Here is an 18,272-nt window from a genome sequence, read left to right on the forward strand (position 1 = left end):
AATCTGCTTTCAGGCGATACAAGTGCTAAAAGTCTAAATCTGTGCTCTCCAACATGATATCCACTAGACATTTATGGTCACTACACACATGTAAAAAGTGGCTAAACAGAGATGAATAAAAAATTATAAAATATACACTAAATATTCAAGAATTCTTATTAAAAAATGCAAAGTATCTTAATTTTCATACTATTAATTTGGAAATGATATTTTAGATAAAACTCATTTAAATATATAATGAAAATTAATCCTACTGCTTCATTTGCTTTTTTAAATGTGCATACTATAAATTTGACTAGCATTTACAGTTTGCACCATATTATTTAACAGCAATAATCTAGAATAAATTTTAACTGAATAAATGTAGCTAAAATACTTCCGTAAAAGAAATGCAAGCTGAATAGTTATTTTTAAGCAGGCTTACCCATCGTGGTGGTGGTGGTGGTGGTGGTGGTGGTGGTGGTGGTGATGCTGCGGACCAATAAATTGACGGCAATTAAATAATTCATTTCCAATACTCTCCCCAAGGAAATCTCCAGTTCGTGTGATACAAGACTCCTGAGAACCTTGTGCTATATGAGCAGCATTTATTTCCCCTGAAATATCATGTTCTGGGTCTTCAGAGTGAGAACAAGCATCCAGCATTCGTATTCGATTATCTACAGATGGTAACGACTCAGTGTTAAAAACCAGGTCCTTTCCTGTTCCATTGTTTGTTCCATTTCTTTCAGATGGGCCTTGGGAATCCCCCAAGCACATGCCTGCTTGACTTTCTAACTTTCTACTCCGAAGATCTGTACCACAACTGGCTTTGGGAGGATTATGACCATGATCCTCATCTTCTTCTTCTTTCAGGGCTTCCATATCTGCAATGTCTTCTGACTGCACCTCACTTCCAGGGCTCCCAGCTGACTGGCTTGCATGGCTAGAATTGACCTCATTGCTAGATCCATCACTATGCCCACTACTGCTACCAGGACCACTGCTTCCATCTTCACCACTGTTGGCAGTCTCATCAGAACTTCCCTGCATGGATTCCTGTATTTAGAAACAAATAGATTTAAATAGTCAAACTAGTAGGAAAAAAGTAACTAATATGGAAACACTGTGGTTTTATAAAAGATGGCCACAGTCTTGCCATATTCTTTTGAACTATACAAAATAGAATTTTTAAAAAAGAGGTCAAAAATACTAAAAGGAGAAGACTCAACATGGGTTACATTTATATTCCCAGTTCAAATGATAAACAAGGCAGAAACAAAAATCATTGAAAATAGGAAAAAATAATTTCATACCTCCGTGTCTGAAAGTCTCTGTTGCACATGTTTAGTTCTATTAATAAGTTGCTCATCCATTTCAATGTCACTTCCTCCACTTTGATGTGTATCACTGTTATCACTGCTTTGAGGACTTGCCGCAGGTGACCCTGGAAAGTAGATTTTTTTATTTTTAGTTTTAATTTGTACTAGCATAGACCTAACAGAAGAAATTGATTCTTTGAGTTATTTGCCAAAGCTTTATGCTAAGTAGCCAAAAATACAATCTCTAAATTTGTTCACATTTGGCAATTACTTCTAAAGGTAGATGCACAGTGCCAAAATGGTGGCACACAACTGTAATCCCAGCAACTCAGGAGGCTGAAGCAGAACAATGGCAAATTCAAGGCTAGCCTCAGCATCTTAACAAGACCCTGCCTCAAAATAAAAACGAAAAAGACTGGGGTTACAGCTCAGTGGTAAAGTGTCCCTGGGTCCAATGCCCAGTACCAAAAAATAAAAGTGGATATACACAATTTCAATTAAAAGATACTAATGGTTTGAATCAAAACAGATAAGATAGAGGACAGGGGTACAGTTCAGTGGTAGAACACCTATATAGCATGTGAGAGGCCATTTGTTCAAACCCCAACACTGCCCAAAATAAAAAGGGGGAGGACTGAAGATGGATTACTAAGGTTCATGTCTCAAAATAAACTTTATTACTGATGTTGCTATATAAAATCAATTAACTCCAGAAGACCACTAAAACAAAACTGTAAGTCATATTGTCATGCATTTCTAAAGCTCAACTTACAAGGTGATGGAGCTGCTCTTCTGAGCTCTTCTTCCTCTGAAGGAAAAAGGGGAAGGGGAAAGGAGGAAAACATTCTAAGTGACTGAGCTTTTGGGGGACAGCTTATCAGTTGTTCATATTACACAATCAAAATACAAACAGGGAAACCTGGAATAGCTATTGTGGGTACCTACACAGGAAAGCCTAAGAAAAGAGTAGTATATAATGTCAGGGGAAAAAACTGGGTGTAAATACGTAAAATTTTAGGAAGTCCTTAAGAGTTACATATGTGAAAGATACGCATAAAGCACCTGACGCAGCAGAAAAATATTCAAATGGGGAACATAAAAAGAAAACTATTATGTTCTACTCATAAAATTATTTCTAAATCAAATTTGTTTTAATTTTTAAAGGAAACAATATTAAAGATGAGAAATATCCATACCTACCAAAACTTACTATACCATACTTGATAAACCAAAAACAGGAACCAAAGACAATTTATTAATCCTTTCATATAGAGTATACGTCCCATTCCCAAACTTATCTTGTAATTAAAACTGAATTGTGAATATAGATCAAGTAACCTTTATCTGAAGTGCTCGAGAACAAAAGTGTTTCAGATTTCAGATATATTCTTATTTTTTTAATATCTGCACATACATAATGACATATTTTGATGATGAGACCAAAATCTAAACACAAAATCCATTTTTTATTTCATATATGCCTTTTACACCACTTCCATCTTTAGGTTTATACAAATAACCTAAAGAAGATTTTTCAATACTTTTAGTATGTTTATGTTTTGGCTGTGACCTCTCACATGATGCAAGGTGTGTAATTTTCCACGTGTGCCATAATGTCAATGTTCAAAAAGTTTTGGAATTTGGAACATTTTAAATTTCAGATTTTCAGATTAAGGATGTTCAACCAATAGCAGAAAACACTTCAAATTTCATTAACTTTGTACAAATAAATTTAAAATACCATATGCTTTACTAACCTTTCTTATTTCCAATAGGAATATTAGTGTTTAATAAAGATGCAAAAGAACTCTGTTTAGACAGTTGAGCCTTAGCTGCTAGTGCATTATTCCACAATGCTTTAATTAACATGGATGCCAAGTACAGTGTCTAAAAAGAGAGAGAGATTAATGTGGAGCCTTTATGAAACACTGTAGCAAATGTAAAACATTTTTGTCTAAGGGAAAGGTCAACAATAAATAAGTGACAAGTAAAATACCTGAATCACAAAATAAGTTGTCATTTTATATTTTGGGGGGGGGGGAGGGGGTTCCAGGGGGATCAGATCACTATTATGTCCTGAATGTATTACCTGTTCAGTGTGAACACTTGGCTCAAGAGCTGAAACCAGATTAAGGAGGTGTCTAAGTGGTACAGGATCCAAATTCTTGATGAGTGAAGGAAACAAGTCATGTATATACCGACTACAATGTTTCAACTACAAAACAGAAATACAGACAATAGTTAAAAATAATTGCCCTATATAAATCACTTGAGATGAAAAAGGTAATACAGCTTAAAATTTCAAGATATTAGTTAATGAACCAGTATTTTTAAGTTGGTAAAATAATAATTACCAAATATCATAAATGGCAGTGTAAAACATAATGAAAATAAAATCTGATTTAAATCTCTTAAAATAGTAATTACCAAATACAATAAATAGCAGTGCAAAACAGTAAAAATAAAATTTGACACAAATTTTATTTTAAAGCAAATTTTAGCCAAATAAATCATAAGCTTAATTTTCTAATCACAACAGAGAAGCCCATAATTAGTTCAAAATCTAAGTATAAAGAAGATGCCATTGAAATGTAGGTACATCATTAATATAAAAGCAAATTAAATACAAAATTAAAATGTAGGCAGTATAACTAAAAAGAGCCAATAAAATTTTTTTAAATAAATAGATAAAATAAAGGTATTGTGCCCACCTATAACTAAAAAATATATACATATATATTTAAAATGTAGGCAATTAAAAATAAACTGCAATTCAGAGAGAACACAAGTAAAACATTTCAGATATACTATTTCCCTCATATTAACCATTTAAAAAGTATCTATATAACTTTTACTAGAGTACACAGTAGAAACCCTCTTAACACTCTACAATTAAAAAAAAAAAGACAATGAGAAAGACTCTTTCATTTTAATAAGCAGAAATAGCAAGTATGAGAAAAAATGTATGTGTAAAGATATAACTATTGGGGCTGGGGATGTGGCTCAAGCGGTAGCGCGCTCGCCTGGCATGCGTGTGGCCCGGGTTCGATCCTCAGCACCATGTACAAGGATGTTGTGTCCGCCGATAACTAAAAGGATAAATATTAAAATTCTGTCTCTCTCTCTCTCTCTCTCTCTCCCCCCCCCTTTAAAAAAAAAAAAAAGTCTAAGGATAGGGCCTTAAATCAAAGGTCCATTATCTAAAAAAAAAAGATATAACTATTGGGCTAGGGTTATAGCTCACTTGCCTAGCATGTATGAGGCACTGGGTTCAATCATCAGCACCACAAAACAAGTAAGTAAATAATAAAGGCATTGTGTCCACCTACAACTTAAAAAACATTTTTTTTTAAGGTATGATTAGCCAGACTTGGTGGTGCACACCTGTAATTCGAGCAGCTTGGAAGGCTGAGGCAGGAGGTTCATGAGTTCAAAGCCAGCCTCAGCAAAAGCGAGGTGCAAAGCAGCTCAGTGACACCCTGTCTCTAAATCAAATACAAAATAGGGCTGGAGGGCTGGGGTTGTAGCTCAGTGGTACAGTGCTTGCCTCAAATGAGTGAGGCCCTGGGTTCAATCCTCAGCACCACATCAAAATAAGTAAATAAAAATATTGTGTCCATCTACAACTAAAAAAAATATTTAAAAACAAAACAAAATAGGGCTGGGGATGTGGCTCAGTGGTGGAATGCCGAGTTCAATCCTGGGTTCCCCCCAATAAAAAAAGATATGACTAATAGAATCTTTTTCAACCATAAAACTGCTAACTGCTAAATCAAAAAATAAGAAATGTAAGACTGGACCAGTAATTACTAATTTAAGGGCTCTCAAAAGTAAAAAGATGAGGTTTCCTATTATTTTCATTACACAGAATGTTTATACAAGGAATGGATATGTATTTTGGTGGTAGAACACTCATCTACCATGTGTCAAGTCTTGTATTTGAACCATAGCACAACACACACACACACACACAAGAAACTGTACAAAATTTTAGATTTTGAATCTTAAACAATGATTTTTATATTTCATGGATGTAAACCATATAAATTCTGCCTTCACTATCACACAGTCAATATGTATTGTCTAATTCTGAAGGAGAACGTGAAACTAGAGTAAGAAAATAATATTGGAGAAATTCTATGTTGATGAGACTTCTTTTGAACTACACTATTTCAATACCATTTACTAACACTTATATTTATCCATTAAAAAAAAAAAGTGACATGGGATGTAGGTCAGTAGTAGAGTACTTCAATAGGATGCACAAGGCCTTAGGTTTCATCTTCAGCACTGTGAAGAGGAGAGGAAAAGAAAAGAGGAGGAAGAGAAGGGGAATAATGATGGCAATTTCAAACTACAAATACTGTTTGATTTCAAGAAGTAAAATATCAATTAAGTTCACCACTTTTATAAGCTTTATCTAAGAATGTGATTTTAACATCATTCTGATTAACATTAGAATTAGACAATAGTTCATACTTGGTTTTGCCAATAAGCAATTATGATACACGTTTTCTACTGTGATAAAATATAGAATATAGATTTCTGTGCTCACTTCTGCAGCACATATCTGATTTTCTTCAAATTTAATTACTAAAAAAATGAGAATTCCATAAGAGCCTTAATTTTGATAATCAAATTTTACTGGTTAAGTGACAAGTTCCTTGAGAGAAAATTATGAAATTCTCTGAGGAAAAATAATATTAGGCCCTTTTAGATGGTTATATTATAAATGAAAATTCAAAAAGTACAGAAAAAAAAAATAGCATGCCTTTAATCCTAGTAAAGATGGAAGCATGAAGCTGGTTCACAAATCGTCCTCTATTAGTTATTGAGAAGAAAAGGACAACAGGGAGATGGCAGAACACAAAGTGCCAGGAATCCACCTCTCCATCTAGACAATAAATGAACAGCATAAACTGTCTAAGGCATTTTTTCAAGGACTCGAGTTAATCTGAACTCTTACACTAACAGAGAAAAGTTTGGTTGTTAAATTGCTGTAAAAGTTTGGTTGCTAAATTGCTGTCAATCTCCACCTTCAGTGACATAAATGCTATCCATTCCTCCCTAAGGGCAGGGAACTGTTTGGACATCAACAGTGTTTTCTGATGACCTTGCTGGAGCCAGAGTGGGAAATAAGGAACAGTCCTCCAAATATCTCTATTTGGTGAAGTACAGATACATAAGATGGCTACAACTGTTTAAAAAAAAAAAAAAAAGGGAAGTTAATATCACAAGATTTAAAGGAGCTGAAACTTATTTGGAGGACATTTAAAAAACTATATACACTGGTGAAACGACTATATACACTGGGCTACTGTGTATGCCCAGGGAGAGATACAGGCTTAGAAAAGATCTGAACATATCATAAGCTTTCATAATAGTCTGATCTATTAACAAAGTAAACCACTATATCAATTAAAAAGACCAAGACCTGAAATAGAAAGAAAATTTGATTTCAACACTTAAAACACTGCAAAGTTCAAATGGCCAGTTTTTAACTGAACTCTGCCCCTGGCCCCCCCCCCCCAAAAAAAAAATCACAAGGGGGAAAAAAAAAGCAAAGTATTATCCACTTGAGGAACAAAATGAATAAACAGAAAATGTATCTGAGAGCTGGCCAGGTAGTTCACACCTGTAATCCCAGTTATTCAGGAGCTAAGGATAAGAAGACCAAAAGATCAAGGCCTACCTCAGCAACTTTCTGAAACCTGACTCAAAATTTTTAAAATAAAAAGAACTGTGGGCGTGGCTCATTGGAAAAGCAACCCTGGCTTTCATCTTTGGTACCACAAAAGGGGGAGGGAGGGGGGGGGTGGGATAAGTTAGTAAGTATGTAAGAGGGCACATGTGATGGACTTAGTACCTTAAACATAGGTGTTTTTAAAGTCACCTATGTTAACAGTGTTCACAGAGCAAAGAGAAGGACAAAGACAGAAAACAAGTAAAATCATCAATAACATACAAAAATTTTATTTTTTAAAATATTTTTTAGTTATACATGAACAGAATATCTTTATTTTCTTTATTTATTTTTATGTGATGCAGAGGATCGAACCCAGTGCCTCACATGTGAGAGGCAAGCTCTCTGCCACTGAGCCACAACCCCATCCTGCTTACATAAATTTTAAAGAAAAAATAAGCTAGGCACAGCAGCACATGCCTCTAATTGCAGCAATCTGCAAGGGTGAGGCAGGAGGATCACAGGTTTGGGGCAGTTTTGGTAAGACACTATTTCAAAAAATAAACAATTACTGAGGTCAGTGGTAGAGTGCTCTTTAAAAAGGTTCCCAGTATAAGAGAGAAGGAGAAAGAAAATGGGAGGGGGGAATCTGGAGTGAAAAAGTACAACAACAAATGAAAAATCCACTAGAAGGGTTCATAAACAGCTCTGAACAAACAGAAGAAAGAATCGGCACACCTGAAAACAACTCAATAAGTCAGTGAGGTTCAGGAGATGAAGGAAAGAAAACAATCTATGGGATACACTGATGCAGACCAACTAACTCATTATAGGAACCCAAGGATAAAAAAGAGAAACACATAAAAAGAATACCTAAAGAAATAATACCCAAACCTGATGAAAGACATGAAACTATAAATACAAGAATTAAAATAAATTCCAAGTAGGAGTTTCAAAGTGACTCATCAGTACACAATAAAACCAAACTTCCCAGAAGGCCAAAGGGGGAAGAGAAGCCACTCATAGTATATAAAATCTTCAGTAAGATTATCAGTCAATTTCTCATAAAAACGTTGGAGGCCAGAAGGCAGTGAATTTATATATTCAGAATAAATATATAAAAATAAAATTTAAAAATACCTTTTTTTGAAATAAAAAAAGACCTTTCAACCAGAAATTCTCTATTCAGAAAAACTGCCCTTCAAAATGAGAGAGATTATCAAAATCTAAGAAAAGCAAACACTAAAGGAGTTTGTTATCACCAGACCAGCCCTGTAAGAATTGCTAAAAGGATACCCTCATACTGAAGTGAAAGGAGGCTGAACAGTAAAAAAAGAAATAAAAATCTCTGATATAAATATTTAGGCAATTAGAAAAAATAGCATTATTACCATGGGCAGGAAAGAGGAGGAAACAAAGTACTAGGGATTGAAATAAAGCAAACTACGTTATATGTATATATGAATATGCCAAAATGTACCACAGTGTTATGTAGAAATATAATTTAATAAATAAGAAGCAAGCTTTATTATAATTTTGGTTTGTAATTCCACTTGTTTTCTACATTATTGAAATTATGAAGTAAAAAAAGAAACTAGTCTATGTTTTGGGAACACAATTACAAAACTGCAATCTGTAGCATCAATACAAAAATGGGGGATGGAGTCATATAGGAGCACAATTTTTATATAGCACAGAAGTTAAATTGGTGTAAATTCAAATTAGACATACCTTTAGGAGGTTAGGTGTAATCTCCATGTTAAACACAAAAATTAGTGAAAAGGGAATAAAAATGTTTCACTTAAAAAAGCAACTAAAAATTTCTTTAAAAAAATTACAAAGAATAAAGCAACTAAACAAAAAAACTAATAGGGGAAAAGGACAAAAGTGACTCTGTGACAAGCTGAAAACAAAAGGCAAAAAGACACAACTATCAGGATTTTTTTTAGAATTTTTATTTAAATTAGTTATACAGGACAGTAGAATGCAATGATGCACTTTGATATTTCACACATAGATGGGATATAATTTTTCATTTTTCTGAGAGTACATGTTACAGAATCATATTGGTCATGTCACATATATACATACAGTAATAATGTCCATTTCATTCTACTATCTTTCCTATCCCCACATCCCCTCCCCTCTCCTCTCCTCCCATTACTTCCCTCTACCTTATCTAAGGTAATGCTATTCTTCCCTAGTGCCCCCACACACACATTATTGTGAATTAGCATCCACACATTAGAGAAAACATTCGGCCTCTAGTTTTGTGGGATTGGCTTATTTCACTTAGCATGATAATCTCCAATTCCAACCATTTACTGGCAAATGCCATAATTTTACTTTTTTAAAGCCAAGTAATATCCCATTGATTATATATACCATATTTTCTTTATCCATTCATCTATTCAGGGACACCTAGGTTGGTTCCACAGTCTAGCTGTTGTGAACTGAGCTGCTATAAACATTGATTTGGCTGGATCACTAATAGTATGCTGATTTTAAGTCCTTTGGGTAAAAACCAAGGAGTGGGATAGATGGGTCACATCGTGGTTCCATTCCCAATTTTCTGAGGAATCTCCATACTGCTTTCCAATTTGAAGTCCTACCAGCAATGCATGAGTGTACCCTTTTCACTACATCCTCAACAACATTTATTGTTGCAGTAATTATTTTTAAAGCATTCAATCAAAAGACAGATCAGCAGAATGGATTAAAAAATATGCTTCAACTACTATACAGAGGTTCACTTTATATCCAATGATACAAATAATGTGAAAGCAAAAGGATGTAATGAAATACTCCATGCAAAAAGTGAGCAAATGCAAACTCAGCTGGCTATACTAACATCAAATAAGATGGAATTTAAACATTAAAACAATTTTAAGAGCCCGTCGCGGTGGTGCACGCCTATAATCTCAAATGATCTGAAGGCTGAGACAGGAGGATCACAAGTTCCAAGCTAGCCTCAGCAACCTTGAGGTGCTAGGCAACTCAGTGAGACCATGTCTCTAAATAAAATACGAAAAAGGGCTGGGGGTGTGGCTCAGTGGTTGAGTGCCCCTAATTTCAATTCCTGGTAACCCCTCTCCCAGAAAAAAAATGTTATAAGAAAAATGGAATTCACTTTGATCTAAAAATCTCTCTTGGGTACATATCCAAAATAATATACAGGGGACTGGGGATGTGGTTCAAGCGGTAGCAGGCTTGCCTAGCATGCGTGCGGCCTGGGTTCGATCCTCAGCACCACATACAAACAAAGATGTTGTGTCCGCCAAAAACTAAAAAATAAATACTAAATTTTTTTTTCTCTCTCTCCCTCTCACTCTCTTTAAAAAAATAATAATAATAATAATAATAATAAAAATATACAGGACCTCAAAGAGACACTTGCACTCCCACAATCACTGGAATATTATTCACAATAATCAAGATGTGGAAGAAATCAAAACATCAAAAAAATGAATGAGGCTGGCACTCAATGGTAGAGCACTTGCTAGGCACATGGGTTCAATTCTCAGCACCACATAAAATGAAATAAAATAAAAGTATTGTGACAAGCTGCAACTAAAAATATTTTTAAATGAATAACAATTGTGTACAATGAAACAAAATGCATTCTGCTGTCATATATACCTAATTAAAATTAATTAATTAATTTAAAAAAGAATGAATAAACAAAATGAGTTGAATACATAAAAAAGAATCTTATTCAGCCTTATAAAGAAAAAAATCTTATCACACGGTACAATATGGATATATCTTGAGGAGACTACACTGTGTTAAGTAAAGCAAATCACAAAAGCACAAATGTAGTATGGTTCAAAATCACAGAAACAAAAAAGTAGAAAGGAGAGTTACCTGGGGGTACATGGAGGGAGAAATAAGAAGGAACTATTCAGTGGGCATAGAGTTTCTGTTTTATAATATGAAAAAGTTGAAAAAGATCTAGAGATCTGTTACACAACAATGTGAATATACTTCACAAACTGAATTGTACAATTTTTAAGCACAATTTTAAAAAAACTTAAGAAATTATCAAAGACAAAAAGATTTTATTAGTAAAAGGTTCAATACAAGAAAATATAACAGTTATAACCATTACGAAGCAACAATAGAAATAAAAAGAGAAATATAATAAAACAATGGTATTTCTAATAGAAATAAAAGAGAAAATAAGGAAGGCAGACAGATAAGAAACAGAAGACTTAAACAACACAATAAACTAAATAAACCAAACACACAGACAGAACACCCCATGCTACAACAGGAGAAAATATATTATCTTTACCACATGGGACAGTCTTGAAGAGAGACGATGTTAGATCAAAAATTGGAGGGGAAAAAAAAAAGCTATCATACAAAACTTTTTCACCCACAGGAAGACAAATCTAAAGAGCAATATCAAAAAGAAAACTGGAAAATATGTAGACATTAAGCAATAAAAACAAATCACAAGAAGAAATCACAAGGCAAACTAGAAAACACTTAGATGAATTAAATAAAAACACAAGGCGGGGTCAGGGGCTGGGGTTGTGGCTCAGCGGTAGAGCACCCGCCTCACACCTGTGAGACCCTAGGTTTGACCCTTAATACCACATAAAAATAAATAAGTGAAATAAAGTTATTGTGTCCAACTACAACTAAAATACAAATATTAAAAAAAAAAAAAAACACGAAAATAACAGGATGCAGAGAAAGCAATGCTCAGAGGATTTGTTTTATTTTGGGTGGTGCTAGGGATTAAACCCATGAATGGCCTCATGCTTAGTAGGTAAGCACTCCACAACTGAGTTATACTACCAGTCCCTTAGAGGGAAATGTATAACTATAAATCTTAGTTCATATTTACAAATGCAAAGCTATATTAAAAATAAAAAATCTCTCTGGGACCGGGGATATGATTTAAGTAGCAGCGCGCTCACCTGGCATGTGTGAGGCACTGGGTTCGATCCTCAGCACCACATAAATATGAAATAAATATATAAAAAAGATAAATAAATAAAGATCTCAAATGAACAACAAAACTTTTAAACATGGAGAACTAAAAAACAAAATAAATCCAAAGACAGCAGAAGGAAGGGAATAAGAATTAGAGAAGTTAAAAAATAGGAAATAGAAGACCAAATGGAGGTGGGGATAGGATCCAACAAAACAAAAATGGGTTCTTCTAAAAGATAAAAGATTTAAAAGATGACATTTAGGTATATTTACTTAAAAAAAAAAAAAAAAAACAGAGAAAGGCTGGGGACATAGCTCAATTGATAGAGTGCTTGCCTTACATGCACAAGGCCCTGGGTTCAACCCCCAACACCACAAAAAGGGAAAAAAAAAAAAAAAAAACAGTCAATACAACTGGAAGTTAAAATATTACTACTAAACTTATAGATATAACCAAAGATTTACCCCTAAAATCAAAACAACCCATATTCATGAATGCTACTTATCTGTTCTGAGATATTTGGCAAAAATAAAAAAAAAAAAGGCATCCAAATTAGAGAGAAATATGCAAAAACATCCCTATTTGTAAATGACATATATAATCATATATACACATACAGAAAACTCAAAAAATTCACAAGAAAGCTATACAGCTGTGAACCAAATTCAGTTTCAAGATTCAAGATCAATATGAAAAATTAGCTGTTTCTACAAACCAGTAATGAATAATACAAAAAGGAAATTAAGAAAGCATAATAGCATGGCTGAGCATGGTGGCACAGGTACTCCTTAGACTGAGGCAAGAAGATTTGAAGTTTGAAGCCACCCTCAGCAAGAGGCTGTCTCAAACATTAAAAAAATAATCAAAAGTAAGACACAGGCACACAAGAAACACATTATCAAATTTCAGTAACTGCAAAAAACAAAAGCATTTTACAAAATTGAACATCACAGCTGGGCATGGTGGCACATACCTATAATCCCAGAGATTCAGAAGGTTTGGCAAGAAGATGAAAAGTTTGACACTAACTTTGCAAGAACCTAACCAACTAAGCAACAAGACCCTATCACAAAAAAAAATTTTAAAAGGGGAGAAGGATGTGATTCAGTGGTTAAGCGCCCCTGTGTTCAAATCTAGGTACAAAAAGGGAGAAAAAAACAACATCTATTGAGGATTTTTTTAAAAAAAAATTTTTTAAAGGGTAGAAAAGGGGTTGGGGATGTAGTTCAGTAGTAGAGCACTTCCCTAAATGTGTAAGGCCCTGGGTTCAATCTCTAGTACTACCAGCACCAAAAAAGAAAAAAAAAAAAAAGTAGAAAAGAAATTTATCCAACATAAGAAAGTTCATATTTACAGCTACCATCATAATCAGTAGGTACAAACTAAGTTTTTCTTTCCTTTAAGATCCTAGACAAAGAAAGAGTGCTCAATCCTACCACTTCTATTCAACTTAGAATAGAAAATCCCAGCTAATAGACAAAAATTAAAAGGCATCCAAATCAGAAAGGGAGAAGAAAAATATCTATTTGCAGATTATGTTCTGTATGTGTGTGCATGCGTGCGTGCATGCGTGTGTGTGTAATATATGAATGACAATGCTTAAGATCAAAAAAAAAAAAAAAATCCCAGCAACTCAGAAGAGGCTGAGGTAGAAAGTCTAAAAGAGTTCAAAGCCAGCCACAGCAACTTAGCAAAAAGGGGGTGATGGGGCTCTGTAGTTAAGCAGCCCTGGGTTCAATCCCTGTATCAAAAAAGAAAGTTAAGGGCTGGGGATATGGCTCAAGCAGTAGCGCGCTCGCCTGGCATGCGTGCAGCCCGGGTTCGATCCTCAGCACCACATACAAACAAAGATATTGTGTCTGCCAATTCCAGGTATTTTAGAGGCATAGACAGGAGGACCACAAAGTTTGAGTCCACCTTAGGCAACTTAGTGAGACCCTGTCTCAAAACAGAAAGGCCTGGAGACATAGGTCTTTGGTACAGTGCTGGGCTAGCATGCATTTAATCCCTAGTACCACATTAAAAGAAAAGACAGCAGGGATTGGGGTTGTGGCTCAGTGGTAGCACACTCATCTGGCATGTGTGAGGCACTGGGTTCGATCCTCAACACCACATAAAAATAAATTAATTAATTAATTAAAGGTTACAAAAAACAAAAACAACAGACACAGAAAGACAAATACTGTATTACCTCACTTACATACACACTAGAAACATCAAAATCCTAGCAACAGAGGGCTGGGGTTGTGGTTCAGAGGAAGAACGCTTGCTTAGCATGCGTGAGGCACTGGGTTCGATCCTCAGCCCCACATACAACTAAAAAAAAAATAAAGGTATTGAGTTCACCTACAACTGAAAAATAAATGTAAATATATATATATATCTCCTAGCAACAGAGAGAACTGTGTTCACCAAGAGATGGAAGGAGGGAGAGGTAGAAAGATGTTGATCAAATGGTACAAATTTTCAATTATGTAAGATAAATAAATTCTGGACATTTCATGTACAGCAGCATGACTATAATTAACATTCACTGCGTTGGGGCTGGGGGCATGATTTAGTAGTAGAGCACTTGCCTAGCATGCCTGAGGTCCTGGGCCAGCATAAGCAAAACCACACCCCCACCACCTGTGTCATATGCTTAAAAATTTGCCAAGACAGTAGATCTTAGGAGTGTTCTCATCAAAAAAAAGAAAAAAGGAAGAAGAGGTGAAAGGTAACTAAATGAAGCACTGTGTATGTTACCTTGATTATGATTATTTCACAATGTACATCAAAACATCAACTTATACACCTAAATATATACAGTTTTCTTTTTTGAAGATGGACACAATATCTTTATTTTATTTATTTATTTTTATGTGGTGCTGAGGATCGAACCCAGTGACTCACACATGCTAGGCAAGCCTCTGCCACTGAGCTCCAAATCCAGCCCCAATTTTATTTTTATTTTTCTTTCTTTCTTTTTTTTTTTTAATATTTATTTCTTAGTTTTCGGCGGACACAACATCTTTGTTTGCATGTGGTGCTGAGGATTGAACCCGGGCCGCACGCATGCCAGGCGAGCGTGCTACGGCTTGAGCCACACCCCCAGCCCCCCAATTTTATTTTTCAATGCTAATAAAAACTAAAGTGAAAAGCCACATATAGCTCTAGAAGAAAATATATGCAAATTATACGCCTCATAAAAGTTTACCATCCAGAATATATAAAGAATTTCTAAAATTCAACAATAGCAACAGCAACAAAAAATGAGCCAAATCAAATTTTGGCAAGAGATTTTGATAGACATATGGCCAAAGAAAATAAACAACTTGGACAGGGATTGTGGTTCTCTGGTAGAGAACTTGCCTTAGCATATGAGAGACATTGGTTTGTATCTTCAGCACCATATATAAAAATAAAGTTTAAAAAATGTGAATTTAAAAAAGAAAATAAACAACTAGTCAATGAATACATGAAAGGGTAGATCTCCAAAATCATTAGGCATTAGAAAAATGCAATTAAAAAACACAATGGGATACAAACTCACACCCACAGGATGACTAAAAAATTTTAAGAAGGAAAATAACAAGTATTGGCAAAGATATTCAGAAATCTTTGACAATAGAGGGTTAGCTCTATTTTCAGTGAGAATACAAAATGGTGTTGACATTGAAAAAAACTTTCAGCAGTTCCCCAAAAGGTTCCCCACAGAATTAACCAATATGATCCAGAAATACCAATTGCAAGTATATGTACAAAATCAATGAAAGTAAGGACTCTGACAATATTGTACACCCATGTTCTTATCATCCTTTTTCACAACAGCCAAGATGAAAAAAACCAAATGTCCATCAATACGATAGATAAAAGGTGGAACATACATGCAATAAAACATTCAGCCATAAAAGGGAAATTTTGATATACATGATGACCAAATGGACTTTGAAAACACTGCTGAAAAAGGCATACACAGAATTATCTACTAAATGCAAATTAATAAAGACAGAATATGGACTAGAAGAAACCAGAGGCAAGTGAAGAATTGGAAATTACTGTTTAAAATGTTCCGTTTTATTGGGGACGGTGAAAAAAAGAGAAAGTTACATAACAAATTTATTTCATGCCACTGAGCTGTATATTTATGAGTGGCTAAAATGTTAAGTTTTATGTTGTGGTATATTTTACATAATAAAAACATGAAAGTGGGCGGGGTTATGGCTCAGTGGTAGAGTGCTCATGTGTGAGGCACTGGATTTGACCCTCAGTACCACATAAAAGTAAATAAATAAAATAAAGTTATGGTGTCCATCTACAACGAAAAAGTATTTTTTAAAAAAAATGAAAGTAAAAATATTTACATGTAAGTCATCAACCAAAACCTCAGAATAAACCAAACCAAAAACCCTCAACACATTAACAAACACTTGGAAAAACCATGAGAAAACTCCACCCAATAAAAGATAATGGGCATATGTTTTAGGAAGACATTTTTCTCCTCACCTTATTTGCTTAGAAATAATGTAATCATGTCTGATATTAAGTTATATGGGGAATTAAAAATGGCTTACTGGGGCTGGGGCTGGGGATGTGGCTCAAGCGGTAGCGCGCTCGCCTGGCATGCATGGGGCACTGGGTTCGATCCTCAGCACCACATAAAAAAATAAAGATGTTGTGTCCACCAAAAAATAAATATTTAAAAATAAATAAATAAATAAATAGAAAACTCTCTCTTTAAAAAAAAAATGGCTTTTACTATCATTTTTATTTGGTCAAGCCCTTTTTCAAAGGATAAAGAAAAGACATTTCAAACATGTAGAAAAGCAATATAACATTTACAAATTTCATTTTAGGCAAAACAAAAAAGGCTAGTCTGAATTCACAAAATAAATACAAATTAACTCTGGAATAAAGGGAATGGGGATGAGAAAATAACAAGAAAAAAGGATTGTGGTTGAGTCACATATTTAAAAATAAATACTAAATAACTATGGGAATTATGGTTATACTACAGAAATTAAATATTGTATAATATTTGATAAAGTACAATAATTTTTTTAACTGGAAGATAAAAAATGAGGAAGTAGGAGAAAATTGGTAACATAATTTCCTCATCCTACAAAGAAGAGAAATGAATCATTATGATAAAAATAAACAAACCCCCAAAGAAAACAAAAAAAAGTCACCAATGGATGTGAGACTAACCAATTTCTAAAAGAGTAAAATGAGGAGCTGTAGCTCAGTGGCAGAGTGTGTGCCTAGCATGTGTGAGGCACTGGACTCAATCCTTAGGAACATATAAAAATAAATAAATAAAATAAAGGCATTCTGTCCATTACACCTATTAAAAAAAAAAAAAAAAAAAGCTTAAAAGGTGGTTTAGTCTGCTTCTAGTTGCTATAACCAAATACCTGAGGAGAAGAACAACTTAGAGGAATAAAAGTTTATTTTGGCTCACAGTTTCACGGGTTCACTCCATGTCAGCTGACTCAATAGCTCTGGACCCAAAGTGAAACAGAACATCACCGCAGAAGGGTATGGCAGAGGAAGGCAGCCCAGGGCATGATAAACAAGAAACAGAATTCTGCTCTCCAGGGACAGAATATAAACCCCAAAGGCATACTCCCAGTGACCTACTTCCTCCAGTCACACCCCACCTACCTACACCTACAATTCTGGCCCAGTTTATTCATATCAATGGATTAGGTTATACCTCTCGTAAGCTAATCATTTCACCTCTGAATATTTTTCCATTGTCTCACACATGAGTTTTGGGGGGACACCTCATATCTAAAATCATAAGGAATGGGAACACCTTTTAAAAATATAATATCCAAAGAAAGTTTTGACTCAGAATAAGGCATGGAGCTTCTCAGGATGTAGGACAGGTAATCCTCCCAATGTAACTGGGAAATATATTCTGGGATCACAGTAACGTATTTCATGGAAAGCATGACTGAGACATGGAAATGAAAACAAATAAAGTGACATTTTCTATAAAGAACAATTATCTTTCAGCCATCTGTTGGTCAGAAAAATACAAGCAACCAATCTTTATTACCCATTCACCAGGGCTTTTCCCTGGGATAAAAAATTATACAAAGCCACAGATTTCAAGCATAGAAATTGGTGCCCTTTTATATTCTCTTGTTCCACATACTGAAAACCTGATGACACTGAAAGAGTATAAGAAGTTATGCCTTCATTACCATCTCCCCCAAAAGGTTCCAACAGGTGGTCCATTTGAGACAGATCTACTAGAAACACATTACTTACTTTAATAACAGTGCCTGAAAAGGCAAGAAGAAACAGGATTTAAATCATAATATGTAATAAAGGAAAAAGATATTTCAGTGGCCAC

At 34.6% G+C, this 18,272-nt stretch overlaps 1 protein-coding gene across 4 annotated transcripts in view; it reads right to left on the bottom strand.

Moving 5' to 3' along the window:
* Usp34 (ubiquitin specific peptidase 34) overlaps positions 1-18,272 on the bottom strand; it is a 217,367-nt gene that overhangs the window by 131,032 nt on the left and 68,063 nt on the right. For all 4 annotated transcript variants that reach the window (XR_011704346.1, XM_071601613.1, XM_071601614.1 and 1 more), the window contains 5 exons: positions 3,391-3,516; positions 3,059-3,188; positions 2,074-2,109; positions 1,296-1,426; positions 425-1,038 (listed from right to left, as the gene is read on the bottom strand). Coding sequence is in view for 3 of the 4 variants with exons in the window: in XM_071601613.1 (XP_071457714.1) it covers positions 425-1,038; positions 1,296-1,426; positions 2,074-2,109; positions 3,059-3,188; positions 3,391-3,516 (1,037 nt within the window). In the remaining variant the exon portion in view is untranslated. The remainder of the gene's footprint in view (positions 1-424; positions 1,039-1,295; positions 1,427-2,073; positions 2,110-3,058; positions 3,189-3,390; positions 3,517-18,272) is intronic.

Source organism: Marmota flaviventris, chromosome 14 (assembly GCF_047511675.1).
Source record: "Marmota flaviventris isolate mMarFla1 chromosome 14, mMarFla1.hap1, whole genome shotgun sequence".
In the NCBI taxonomy this organism is placed as follows: domain Eukaryota; kingdom Metazoa; phylum Chordata; class Mammalia; order Rodentia; family Sciuridae; genus Marmota; species Marmota flaviventris.